The sequence below is a fragment of the Microtus oregoni genome, unplaced genomic scaffold (genome assembly GCF_018167655.1).
Source record: "Microtus oregoni isolate MIOR12 unplaced genomic scaffold, Mior012 000008F_ref0000371, whole genome shotgun sequence".
NCBI classification, from domain to species: domain Eukaryota; kingdom Metazoa; phylum Chordata; class Mammalia; order Rodentia; family Cricetidae; genus Microtus; species Microtus oregoni.
Genome location: NW_024543067.1, coordinates 45,452,254 through 45,466,821, shown reverse-complemented (window position 1 = coordinate 45,466,821; position 14,568 = coordinate 45,452,254). Strand labels below are relative to the sequence as shown.

Sequence of the window (14,568 nt, the reverse complement as noted above, 5' to 3'; positions counted from 1 at the left end):
GATATGTGCTATGTTCGGAACTGCATTACATAAAGCCACCTCTGAATTCAATGAGAATGACTCATGGGCTTGTGTTGGAGGTGTGTTTGTGGTGGGGTGGTGTAAGAAGGTAGAATTGGGAGAGTTACTGCAGCATTGCCGTGGAGTTCATTTCCTTCTGGACTTTGTATTCGTGTTTAATTTGGAAGCTAATTTCAAGGTAAGATGTTTTTATTTTCCACGTTTAAGGTAATTCTTCTAATTTTTCATCTTTTACAAGTGTGGTCCATCTGTTTCAATCTTTGGGCTCTTCTGTCAGTGTCTACCTTAAGACAATGCACAGAGCTGGATTTTTATGTTCCTTCTACCTGTTTTGTCTCCACAGTATCTCCCAAAATTGTAGAGATTTCTTCAGATATCTCCATTAATGAAGGAAACAACATTAGCCTCACGTGCATAGCCACAGGTAGACCGGAGCCTACAGTAACCTGGAGACATATCTCTCCCAAAGGTAAGAGGAGCAGCTCATGTTAAATAATAGGAGTCTTGCTCGACACAGATGGGAGGTTGTGGTACCGGCTCCTGGATCCAATGGGCTCTGAGATTCTGGTATTCCGGATTCAGCTCGTGACTCTGCAGTTATGAGTGTTCTGTGCACAGTGGCCGCAACTGTGACAGTCTCAGAAGGTGTACCTGATTATCTGTTTGCAATCTTGTGGAGATTAATTTCACATGAGTTTGGGGGGGAAAGTTGGTGAAGATATTCTGTGTGCACTTGTCCCATGGAGAGTGGTGATGGGAGTGCTGTGTTGGTGACATGGTCCAGCTGCTATCTGAAAAGATAGGAAATGCAAACACAGAATGACAGATGAGAGCTCTAAATGCCATGTTCCTAGCAAGGAATTTCCCTAGTCTCTGCTTTTTCAGCATTGCCAAAAATCTGGTCATTAGCTGTTTTTGTGGTTTAGCTGTTGTTTTTCTTGAATGTTTCCTAGATAACAAGTATCACATAATATGTGGCTGAGTTGCAAAATTGATGTTGCCAAAATGTTCAGATGTTCTGAGGACCAAACAGTGGCTTGTGCTTTGAACCTCTAGGATCTGACAAGATGTCACTTATCATTGAGGTGGCTTTTATTTATTATCAATGGACAGAATATTGCTTCATTCATTCCCAAATATTTTAGGAAATGCAATTACCCAGGCTGTTCTAAGAACTGGGGGAATTAGCCCTAAACCCAAACTAACAAATTTATGCTATTGTGAACTCATATGACCATGTAACACGTACTGGTTAAGGCTGAGAAAACTGAGTAGTATACATTGGTTAATGACAAGGAGTTTATTAAGAAACAGTAACACATGAGCAAAGGCATTGATAGTGGCCTTCAGATATGTTGCTGATCACTTGCTGATGTATGTAATTATATACGGATTTATGCATGCGTTTGAACTAATGAAGGCATGTATATTGCTAGGTAGAGCAAGGTTAAGGATCCCGAATGCACCCCTGTGGAGGTTTTCTACTTGCCACAGGCTGTGTGATCCCACAGCAGACTCTGAGGAGAGTGATGTGGAGGAAAGTGATCAGGGGTGTTCTTGAGATCAGCTTCTGTAGAGAAATAGGGAAGGAAGCAGGTTTGGGTAGAAGGAGATGATGCGCTATGGTGTGGTTCACGGAAACATTTCAGATGTCTGTGGAGGATGTCTGAAGTACAATGTCCCTTCTATGTTGTCTTCTACTAAGATCATGGGGCTGACCTTCTACATCAACACAGCAGTTCATTGTTGGTTAGAGATTGTCCCCAGAAAGAACAAAACCACTGGGCCAGGCAGATTATCTGTTTTCAAGAGTATATCCCAGAAGGCCCCAATAACTAAAGACTGCCTGTTTCCAGCATGTTCTTCACTGGAATCTAAGGCCCCCATTCATAAAGATGGTAGTGCCTCCATAATCACATTAAAAAAAACAGTGTTGGACTATAATAGCTTCAAATATGAAATTTCCTCCCAGACCGTAGCAATGCACCCTGACAGATGGTCTCAGAGTTGTGACATGTCTGGTTGTATTTGTCCTGAGATCTGGGAGACTGTGTGGTCATCCTTCCTAATGGTATCCCTTTGAAGAAAGGAATGAGGTCGAACTTTTGCATTTTGGCCAGGCTCTCCTTTTGAAATGACCCTCTGTGTGGCCTGGCTTAAGTCTGGGAGGAGACCTCAGCCCTGCATGAGATCATTAGTGATGGAAAATGGACCTGGGACACTTGTAAAGGCGGAAAGATGCACAGCTTTTCAAGTCTACTCATCCCATTTATCACAGCTTAATGTCACTGAGTCCCCAGTGCTATTAGATACTAGGCCAGTCTGCCTTCGAGACTGCAGAACATTTATCACTGGAGTAGACTTCCTTCACCTATTCCAAGAGACTCTCTAGTTTGCTGCTCCTTCTTGTCCTGTTCCTGGCCAGCCAGCTCTTTGTCATTGTATTGATATTTTCTAGCCTTTTCTTCCAGATACCTTCTGTTGTCCAATCCTTTTTTGCCTGCGTCTCCACTATATTTTTTGATCTTTCCATTTTTCTCACTATCTTTTAAATATCTTTGACTTGATTTCATTTAATCTCTCCCTTCTCTCTTTCTCTGCATCAATCCGTTTTTCCTTCCCTTTCATTCGAGGCTGGTTCTGCTGTATTTTGGGTGTTCTTTGTTCCTCCTTTTGTGGCCATGAAGTCAATTCACTTTCCTAGGAGATTTTCACATGAGCCGGGGCCGGATGCTGCCACTTTCCTGAGGTTTTAGCTGCTATGGAAACAGAAGATGGATCAAGGGGAGAGGAGCAGGCTGATCAGAATCTACCTGCAGATTAGAGTCATTTAGATGAACGGCTTTGTCCAGATCTGGGGCCTAGATTAGCCGTCCCACTTTCAGACTGATGAGATATGCCAAGCTGTGGCTAATCACCTCGAGACTCACTGGGGACCAGTGTTCCCGGAGATGATTCTTTGGAGATCAGAGATGTCACTGAGCCGCTGCCAAATCGGAGCTGAAGCTAGAGACCCTTAGCAGTCAGGCCTTCATCTGTACCCACTAAATGTTTCCAAGAAAGTGCTTCTTTTAAATGAACTAGGACAGGCCTAGAGCTCCGGAGAGAATGATGTGCCCCTTTGCTGAGTCTCCAAAGACAGTGAGCAGTTGTCATCTTTTGTCCCAGTGGTGAAGACGGATCATGTCTCAGCCAAATCATTCTTCCATAGACATGAAACTCTCCCCAAAGAATAGCTGATCCAGGCACTTGGGGCAATCTGATGACTTCATTGTCTTTTCTCTCTCTAGACTGATCTGCTGGCTTGGGGTAGTTTTGAAAATTCCTAGTTTTGTTTATCAGAGGTCATCTAGGAAAACTCACAATAATCTCATCGCCTCTTTAGGACGACTGTTTCCAGCCACGACCATCTTCTGTGCAGAAAGGGAATGCAGACATGTGTACTGTTCTTTCAGGAAGGCTCCTGAACATTGGCATAGGAGTGGATGTCTGGTGGATAAAAGGGTCAAGAGGTCTGTCCAGGCCATTTATTAGGTAGAGGAAATGCCAGATGCCCAGTCAGGATGGAGAGGAATATAGGACCTCCCAAGCTGCTTTTCTGGCATAGCCATTTTTTTGTGCAAAGTAGTTTTCCTAGGCCTTTTCTAGCTCCTCCTAGTAACCACCACTCCTAGAGTTCAAAAAGAAAGTGCACAGTTTTCTGGGTGTCTGTCCTTACTCTGCACATGTTTTGGGGATGTGTACTTACTGTCTGCACTTGCATGAGCCCTGATCTTTTCAGGAGAAAATGTTCCCATTTCAGGTCCTTCCAAGAAAGATCTGCAGCTAGCTTCATGAAGGGCTAAGCCCAAGTCCTCAGAAGGGTCAGTCTGTGCACACGCAGCATCAGGGAAACCAGGATCTTCTCCAAGGCTACTTCCTGCTCAGGAGTCTGTGTTTCTCCTTCATCTTTACCTAGGCCTGAAAGAATGTGCTTTCAAACTGTCTCATCCTTGAGTTTTCTCTGACTATGTCTTTCAGTTTATCCTGAAAATATCCGAAGTCGGCTGTGTTCTTCACCGAAATGTGTTATCACAGTCCTGGCATCAGATCCCATTGAGGTGTCAGAGGGTTAGAGAAACAGCTGGGATTCCTACATTGTCAAATTCCAATCAGGAATCTGTGGGCGTTTCACTCCTTTGGAACGGAAAACCACTGGGCGCCTGACAGTTCATGGGCACCTGCTTTCACCCCCTTTCTTTCTCTAAAACTCTTGGGTAGTTAGTTCCATCCTCATCTAAGATGTCCAAAGAACAGCCCACACTAAGAAAAAAGAAGAGGCATTGAGGAAGTTCATGGAGCAGAGATGCCCCATATCTGGTTCATTTGTGACATCCCCGGTTCAAAAGTTCTTTGAGACAGGGTTTGTGTCTCATTTCTTTTTTTCATTCTTCATTGATGCACACTCCCTGGGTCCTAGATACCTCCCAGTGTTAGCTTGCTGCACAGCACAGCACTGCTATTTGCCATTGCTCCAAAGGGGTGTGCCTCTTCTCCCAAATGCAATGCTCCAGGCTTACTCTTGTGGGTTCTTCTTCACTGGGGTGTTTACAGTGGGGATCTGTCGTCTTCCCCAGATGGAATCCCTGTTGAATCTCCAGGACATTTTCTCTACTTTCCCAGGTTCTCCAGCACTTTCCTGAAGCCCCTCCAAGGAACTAGCTCTGGTGAGAGGTCCAACTTAGGCTGAAAGGAGAGGCCCCTCTTCATGTTCACTTTCACAGAAGTGGAGAAGGCTCACAGCAGCTTTGATGTTGGGATTTCTGATGTACTCGGGCCCTTGGTGCCCGTCACTCTGCTGAGACTGTGTTTCGGGAACATAGTCTTCATCTTGCCCTTCTGGGGCAACCTGAGCCTTCCACCACCTACTGCATTCACCATTCCCATATGTGGCTCCTAAGTACAGTTTCCTAAAGTACAAAGGAAGACAGTAGAATATGTATGGATATGTGCTTGTCCTCTCAGATTGAGAAAAACAACAGCAGTTCATTAGTGGGTAAAAGAAAATTATTATTAAATCCATCCCTCCTGCCTACCTTTCCCAGTGCCCATTTCTTCCTTCTTGGTGGGTAAACAGAAGTAGGCAGGCAAGTCAACTTTCCTGTCAGGGTTGTGTAAAGATATTAGGGTGAATGAAAGTAGAAGTGTGTCCATTGAGCTTCAAAACAAAGAAATCCTTTTTTTTTTTTTGAAGGAAGGCAGAACATATTTTTAATGATTTCTTTTTCTTATTTTTACAACAACCTTATTTTACATACCCAGCTCCCTCTCCCTCCTGTCCCCCCCTCCTCTAACCTTCTTCCCACCCCACCCCTATCCACTCCTCAGAGAGGGTGAGACCTCCCATGGGGAGTCAACAAAGTCTGTCATATCACTTGAGACAGGACCAAGGCTCTTCCCCGTATATCTAGGCTGAGCAAGAACAAGGTATCACTCCATAGGGAATGGTCTCCAAAAAGCCAGTTCATGCACTAGGGATAAATACTGGGTTCCACTGCTAGTGGCCCCACAAACTGTCCAAGCCACACAAGTGTCACCCACATTCAGAGAGCCTAGGGTCTTATGCAGGATCCCCCACGATCAGTCCAGAATCAGTGAGCTCCCACTTGCTCAGGTCAAAGAAATACTCTTATTCCAACATATAGTCAATACCTCTACATGGCTCTGCTTCCGAGTCAAGAGCCTTTCCCTGCAGTCAGATCTTCCTTCCCGGGACTCGAGGAAACCTAGTGGACGATTGGTCGTCTTTATTTCCGAAAAATTTTTAAAGTCAACAAGCCCATGAGAGCAAAGCGACCCTTAGTGTGGGTTCGTATTTTTGCCAGCATCCTGAGGCACCCACCCTCTCCCCTTTCTAGACCACTGGCTCGCCTGGTGTCAGCACTGACAAGGCCTCCTCCCCAGCCAGGCAGGACACTGACACACTAATTGGCACTGGGGGTATCACAGCTTGAGTTCAAGCGGAGCTGGCAGGCTCTATGACTCTGTGACAGCTCTGTGAAAAAGTGTCAGGAGTGGAACTCTGGCATGCCACCGGCTGACTGCAGCACCCTGGCACTAATGAGCAGCCTGTCAGCATCAGCATCAGGACCGGTGTGGCATGGCGATCGTTAGGATGGCAGACAGAAAAGCTCCCAGCAGAGAGGAGCTGAAGGAGGCAGCGGAAGGCATCACCTTACTCGGACATGGCACCCACCCAGCCTGAGAGAGATGGGGTGCAATGACTCTATACCCTGCTTCTGGGCTACTCTTGGAAGCTCTTTTTGGTTGAGTTGCCTTGTTATTAATCAACGTACCCTATAAATCTTTCTTGTAGTGACCAAAAGGGGATATTTAGTGATTAGCTTTCTGGGCATGGCTGTACCAAAAAACCATAAGGCTACCCAAGTCTCTGAGAATGAAGGATGGTGAAAGATGCAGAGAACTTGTGTTTAGTCTTCTTGCTACATGCCAGGCCAGCTCTCTGCCCGGGGGAAGCTGCAGAAAGCTTCCCGCCTTCTGCCTGTCTTCTCCTCCAGAGCCAGGATCTAGGAAAGTGATGAGAAGTAGGAGACTTTATCAGTGACTTTGTTCCAAAAGTGGATATGGGGATGTCCTGGGCATATAGTCCATGGATCTGCTTCCCGAGGGCAAGTGTGACGTACACTGTGCCTTGTGCATTCTAACGTGGGCTCTTTAGATTTGTATGGAGACACTGTCTGGAGTATCATCTCATTCTCTGAGGCTTTGACTATACATGATGGATTCATTTCCGTGAAAGAAGGAGGACAGATCCAGCTGGAGAAGTTGCCACTTCTCACTGAGTGTGCCGTGCTGGGTGCTGGCCACCATGCCTGAAGTTGTACCACTTTCTTCCATTAATTCCTGTTTCTTGGAATGGATACATTGAGTTTTCATGACACAGCCCCTCCCAGTTAGTAATACAGCAATGTCAAACCAACGACACAGGCCAGCAGGCACATATAGGAAGTCCTCTCAGTGACCCTTACCTTCTCTCCTTCGGCCACCCTTTCAGTGAAGAGTCCTATTCTTGCTTCAAGAACAAGATACCAGTTTGAAGGCCTCTATCAACACTCCTGAGTCAGAGCACACCCTTTTCTTAGGGATCCTTAAGGAGTTTCACCCTTTTCCATGATGGTTTTTCTCAAGGCACCCAAAAAGGACTGACGTTCTTAGTTATCTAAGAGGCCACGGAGCCCAAGAGCAGTCCTGACTTCCTTGTGTTATTTTGTTTCATCTTCAATGCCTGTGCCAGTGGCCCTGCAGGAGACAGTGGAGTGAGGGAGTATACGGTGCTGACAATACAATTTGGCATTGATATACATGCCTGCAATCCCAGCAACATGCGAGGCAGAAGCAGGAAGATCACCACAATGTTGAGGCAAGCCTGGGTGACATAGTGAGTTCTGACCTAGCTAGGGATATTTGTGAAACTATGTCTCAAAGAAAAGCAAAAATAAAAATAAACCTCTTTTTGATATAATTTAAAACAAAATCAAATCTCAGTAACAAAAGAGGAAGACACCATTTCAATTCTTTTATCATTACATTATTGTATATATGTTTGTGAATGAGAGAGAGAGAGAGAGAGAGAGAGAGAGAGATTGAACATGCATAGATCTCAAAGGACAACTATAGGGAGTCAGTTATCTTCGTTGACTTTGTGGGTCTCATATCAAGTGCTCAAGCTTGGTGGCAAACTCTGCTTAGATACTGAGCTATCTCATAGGCCCAAAATATTGAAAATGTATGCTCATCTCCATGGCTGTAGGACTTTTTTTCCATTATCAAGGTTAGCACTTAGAACTCATCCACACTGGACTGCTGCCACTGCACTGCATCTCTGTCACCTTTGCATCATTTTAAATGATAACCATATCAGAATTTCCAAGTCAACTAGGGAGATTACTAAGAAAAGGGCCTGTCCTCTTCCTTGATCTGAACCCAAAATATCAAATCTTAAGACTATTCCTCTGGGAAACAGAGATAACCATTCACTGCCAGCATGGCTTGGACATGCTACCGTGTAAAGTACCTGTCTCCATCACAACATATAATATCATCAATGCCCTGTGTTTAGCCAACACATTGTATCATAAATGCCTTGTGGTTGGCCAACATACAATATCATAAGTATCCTATGGTTAGCTTCCATGTCCTAGGCTATCACCTTCTTCAGTACTTTGACTCATTAGCCAACAACAGAAGGGGAGGGAATTCAAATTCCAGCTCTAATAAGTGGAATTTTCAATTGCCAAAAATGGATAGTATTTAAAAGTAATGACTTGACTTCTCCTTCACGCTTCGTCACTTTCCAATAACACATAAAGCCTTACTCAAAATGCCCAAGACACCCTACGTGGCTACTCCAGAAAGAGCAGGAAATTACTACAGAAACAGGTATGATAGTGGCCAGAGAAGTAAAGAATGCATATTTAGAGAAGACTTGTTCAAAGCCAGTGGAATATGCAGTATTGGTTCTGATACATAGAGAGCCTCATATTCTGTGATGATTATCAAATCATGGCACCACCTCACAGGGGGGAAAGTGATCCAGAAACTCATTCATCAAGTGGTTTGAGCACAGGCATGCAAAACAAGGTGGGGAAGAAGAAATGGAAGGAGACATTTATAGATTACTCTTTAACTCCATAATTCTTTTAACTATAAATTTACAGCTAGACAGACACAGTCAGGGCAAAGTTTGCACTGTCAATAAGGGTTTTTGTAAAATTAATATTTATGGTCTGATTTAAAGCAATCTTATCTGTGCAACTCTCTACTTCAAAGAGGGGAAATATCATAAAAAGACTAGTGGAGAAATTAATGAGTTCAATGTGCCCGATTTGAGAACATATGCAGTCACGCCTCAGTCTAGAAACCAAGGGCAGAAGTGCACACCACAGGCGCTGTTTGTGGTTTTACCCAATTATTGAAAAACCCTTGAAAAAATGTAGAGTCAGATGTCTGCTGAATTCAGACACCATTAACAGCGCACTCTCCCACGCTCTCCCGAGTCTTCAGCTATTTATGCTGGTGCTTGGTGACTGTTACCAAGCAGAACTGTTTTTTGATGGAACAAATAAAGAAACAAAAGCAAGGAGATTGAATTGTCTTTCCTGCAGATGCCAATCATCATGGCTCCGTAAGAGGAGATGTTTAGTTTAAACGGAGGCCCCTACAGGCAGGAGGACCCTTTCTGAACAGACCCACATGACAATCAGCACGAGGCGGGGCATGAGAAGTTGGGGCATTAGACTAGTTGAGGCTTAGGGGTTGATGGCTAGGATTCACTAAGTACTGACAATCACAAGACCCTTTGCCTTAGGTCTTTATGCACACAGTGCTGACTTTGTATCGTAGTCTTCCCTAACCCGTGGCCTTGCTTTCTGTCATTTGGGTTATCTGAAGTTAGTTTTGGTTTGAAAATATTAATGAGAAATCTCCAGAAATAAACAAGCATGAGTTTAGAATTGTCTATTATTCTGAGTAGTATGACAGCTTCATGCCATCCAAATTTGTTCTGCCTGAGATGTAAATGTTTTCCTTGTCGAGTCTAGCCATGTAGACACCACCTGCCTGTTCTGTTAGTCACTCAGTGGCCCTCTGGTGGCAAGATCAACTACAGTGGTGTCACTGTTCTTGTGTCCAGGTAAGATGGTTAGTTACGGCCACCTTGACCTGACAGCGTCTGTGTCCCCATATCTCTTTATCCTATCACACATTGTCTTACGTCATGGCGGGGTGAGTTGAGCACAGGATAGTAAGATGTTTTAAGAAAGTGGTTGCTGTTTTACCGATTTTGTTACAGTATACAGCTAAAGCAGCTTTACCTTGTTATCGCTTAAGCTTCTTATTCTACCTTTATTTAATTTGTAAATTAAACTTTGTCATAGTTATGTGTCTATAGGGAAGAAATCAATATAACATAGGATTTGAAGCAGTCCTTGGCTTCAGACATCATCTGGGGATCTTGGATTGCATCTCCCATGTGTCATGGAGGGCCAGTTGGGGATCCTGAATCATTTCTTGACCTCCAGTGACTACATTTTTCCTAGAGTCTACTTAACATACAGACTTTCCATCATTCAGCAATAACAACCTCTGGCAGTTTACAGATGCTTAAAAATGTGCTAGGCTTGCTTCTAACCATTTGCGCATTTGCGCGTGGTGTCTGCTCTTCATGACAACAGCGAGAGACAGGTTTTATTATTAGCCTACTCCACTGAAAAAGAGCATATTGTCTTTTCTCATCTAAATGAGGCTTATGAAGGTCAAACAAGTGTGATAAGGTCGGCAGCCCCATGCTGGTTGGATTCAGTTCAAGGCAGTGCATATCCAGAATAAAGACATTGGTCTAAGGTACCAGTTCTCATAATAGACCCAGGACAACTGCTGACACCAGCTACACCCTGTCCCTATTCCAGACCTATTGAATCAATGAAGGTAAGCCAAAGGCATTGTATTTCCATGCTCTCCAGGCAGTTATGAAGCCTGCTCAGGGTTGAGAGTCAATGTTGTATGGTGGGTTGGTTATTCACTTGACATGAGTTGTCACTGCCTGGTTGTTATAGCTAGACTCAATCCACAGGCATCTCTATTATTTTAGAACCAATTGCAGGGATGTCGAATTTAGGAATAATTACATAACTAAGGCAAAATTCAAATCAAATCAAATTTGTTAGTCTTTCTGACTACCTGCTAATTTGCCCCCCCCCCCCTCGCCTTGCTGTACCCAGATAGTTCGTGATGCTCAGGCTCAATATCCCCAGGTAGTTCCCATCCCTGTCCTGGGACCTCAGACTCTTTTAAATACTTTGAGCATCTCTGAGCAAAGGCCATAGCCCTGAACATGTAGCTGCAGCCTCCCCCCCCCACCCCACTTCTCTAGCCGAGTCTGTCTGTGTGTGTCTTATGCCATCTCAGCCTGGTTCTCCCCATCCACAAACCCAGACAGCCCAGACTCTCAGGATTGATGGGGCTGCACTCTGACTTGATTTATTTTTCCTTACGTTAAATACTGTCATTTACTTAGACAATGGTGTGCCTTCTGCTCTGAGTGTTATTAGGCTGTTTTACACTGTAACCGCTTTAGATATGACAAGAAGTTGCCAGATTCCAGGCTGTGGTTTTCATTATCTAACTTGATTCAGTTTCACTATGTGTCTTGTGGTTTTTGGCATACTTCATCTTCCAAATAGTAGACAATGCTTTTTCTTACCAGAACCAGGACAGGCAGAAGGAACTGAGAAGAATAACAATTTGGTTCCTGTTGTAGGGACTCTAGCCACTCGATAGGGCTGTAGACCTTCCTAGATATTATTGCAAGCAGAGCCTGTCCCCTGCCATGCAGTCCTGAGCCTTTAATATGAAGCCTTCCTTTTCCTAGATGGATGCTCTTCTCCCCCTAGTTTCCTCCAATGGTGATTGTATCTTCTCTATTCACTCCTCCCTACCTGCAAAACACAAACTCCTTTTCCCTCTCCTTTTTTTCGGAACCAGGGTTGGGAAGAACAACTTTATATTGATGGTCCCCCCACAACAGATTACAGATTCTCACTGCTCAGCTGAACTGAAGCCCAAGAGGCCCGCGCTCCTCTCTGAATTCTTTGTGTTTCTGTATGTCACTTTCTTGAATGTTTCACTAGAGTAACTATTTGGCCATTGACATGCAAGAGAGAGAGAAAGGTCTTTCTCCTCAATTTATTTATTTACCACATAATACTCCATTCTAGGAAAAAATTAATTACAGAAGGTTGTGTGTATGTTGCCTCTAGGGAAACCTTTGGTGAAATAATGTTAATTAATTAACTTACTCATTCAAGAATTTCTTATTGAGTTCAGCATAATGGCGCACTTCTGTAGTCCAGAACCTGGGAAGCAGAGACAGGAGTAACAAAAGTTCATGGCTTGCTTGAGCCCCATAGTGAATAACATAACTTAGGCTACATAGTGGGAATGTATATATCAAAAGCACTCCTACTGTGTGAAAGGCAAGTTCCCTTAGCCCTTGAGATATGTGAATAAAAAAAGGAGATCATAGCCAAAACCTCATTGACCTTCTATGCTAGTAAGCAAAATACAGAAGGACCCTTAGGCAGGTAATTTGTACAAAGTACCATGTCTTCATTGCTGCAAAACAGTTATGATGAGAGACGAAGAAACCATCTGCATGCTGGTGTGATTGACTTTAAGTCAGGATGGGATCGCTTCTTTACAGAGCTACTCCGTTCAAGGTTGAAGGAGGCGAGCCTTTAACAGCTATAGCAGGTTCATTTCCAAAGCAGCACCAGAGAGTGCCTACGCTGATCTGCTCAAGAATGGTCAGAAAGTCATGTGACTATAGAGGGTCTATTTAATACCGCCCTTACCCAGACTGCAAGCTTATCGTGGGCAAAAGAGAATGCTTTTTCCCTCATATCTCACCAGATGAACCCATGCTTGGCTTGATGTTGAAATTATATACACATTAAATAAATGATAGTTTAACCAAGAAGAGAACAGAGTAAATGTGTGTTGTAGATCGACTGTCTAAGCAAGCAAGCTGGAAACACACATACTTGGAATCAGAAATCATGCTCTCTGGTGTTATTGGATTAGAGAGAGTGACAAGTTTTTGCTACTGACAAAGGTATCATACAGCGTAGACAAAGGAGAAGGTTCGTAGAGAAACTGAGGACAGAGAACTGTTAGTGCAGGTATCAGGGAAGTCACCAGAGGGAACACTGCAGTTACAGTGGCCGAAGGCTGCAGGAAAAATGGTTGTGACCCAAGTACGAGTCTTCCATATATCACAGAAGAGCAAGGAAGGAGAGTGGAGGCTATATGCCTGAAAAGCAAGTGGTTTGTTTGTTTTATTTGTTTTTGTTTTTTTGATAAGGTTTTTTGTGTAGCTTTGAAGCCTGTCCTGGAACTTGCTCTGTAGCCCAGGTTGGCCTCAATTCACAGAGATCTGCCTACCCCTTTCTCCTGAGTGCTGGGATTGAAGGCATGCAACACCATTGCCTGGAGAAAGCAGGAATTATACCAGAACAGGTGATCATTGAGAATTGAGAAAGAAAGGCCATTTAGTGATCTTGTGGCATGAGAAAGGCAATGGTACCAGCCCCTGAATGCCAAAAGGAAAAACCCAGCCATTTCTTGATAAAGCAACATAGAAGAAAGAGATCTCAGCAAATAACCAACCTCAGTTACTCAAGGCAGCAGGGGATGTCTGGAAGCAGAGCCGTGTAACTGAGCATTTAATTTAGCTAGTGGGTGTTCTCTGGGGGCACAGGGAAGATGGCCAAAAGTTAGAAGTGTGAGCCTAGTCAGGGGGACAAGGTGTCTGTTGTATAGCGATGAAGGGGCTCCTGGGCTTTGATGATGGTGAAGATGGGGCACTGGTATGTCCAGTGAGATATTAGCTGTGTTGGATACAGCAGTAGTAACCTCCATGGAAGACAAATGAACTTCACCCTATTGATTTCAACAAAGTCCTGTGTCCACCATAAGTGTCTGAAAGTTGGATGGTAGCATTAGGTAGGGTAATGTTTTCTTGTTGGCGAGCAAGATCACCTTTTAGAGAAGTTTTTCTAAGTTCAGGATAGATGAGTTGGGAAATGTCTTTAGAGACTGTAGAACTGCAAGAAACTAGCAATGGGTTAAATATGGGTAGGGTGAGGTGGGGGCTTAGCTACAATGGTCTCCCTAAGGTTTTTGTTTGACCTCCTTTATTGCCAATTTGGGAGGCTTAGGGTTCTGTTCTGTTTTATTCCATGTGGTCACAGGTAGGATAATACATCACAGCTCATGTCTGTTTTTATTTTTAACCTGCTGATTGCTGTAATTTAACTCACATTAAAAAAAAACCTTTTAAACATTTTATTTATGTGAATGTAGGCATGTCTCTTGGTGTGAATGTTGTGCCTGAGTCCTAGGAACCCCAAGAAGACCACCACGGAGCCACACTTCCGAATGCAAAAGCAAGGTATCGTTTATCAAGTACAGCTAGCATGGGGGGTCCTCTGCCTCACAGTCTGACACAGCAGATGGAGGGAGAAGGACCCAGTCTACTATTGGAAGAGGTTTATAAAGACAAAAAATACAAAGCAGTCACAAGGTTACAGTCTCAAAGTACAAAATTATGTGTTCTATATAACAGTTGGCTAAAAGTGGGGTAAAGCTCAGCTGTTAGTTCTTGATAGGCTATTAGTATCTAAGGGGGATAGTAACAGCCCCCCTGATTACATTCTCCAGATATCTGCTGACCCTTTGCTAACTGCTGGGGCTGTTTGAAGTATTATCCAACTGAAGTTGGGTGGTCAACATTTTCTGTATGACTATCGGTGGGGGAACGGGCTGCAGTCAGCAATTTGTGTCCTCTAAAGAGGGGTCCCGCCACCTTCAGCTTATCCCAGGGGTTGGGGTGTAGTTCAGAGTCCCAAAAGGGCCCAGCACATAAGTGGAATCTTTTCTGGCCTTTCATGTACACATTGTGTATGCAGATATCTATGGGGGCCAGCGTGT

General features: G+C 44.0%; 1 protein-coding gene across 4 annotated transcripts in view; it reads left to right on the top strand.

The window, feature by feature from the left end:
- Ntm (neurotrimin) overlaps positions 1 to 14,568 on the top strand; it is a 978,430-nt gene that overhangs the window by 855,254 nt on the left and 108,608 nt on the right. For all 4 annotated transcript variants that reach the window (XM_041657209.1, XM_041657210.1, XM_041657212.1 and 1 more), the window contains one exon: positions 365 to 490. In XM_041657209.1, coding sequence (XP_041513143.1) covers positions 365 to 490 — 126 coding nt within the window. The remainder of the gene's footprint in view (positions 1 to 364; positions 491 to 14,568) is intronic.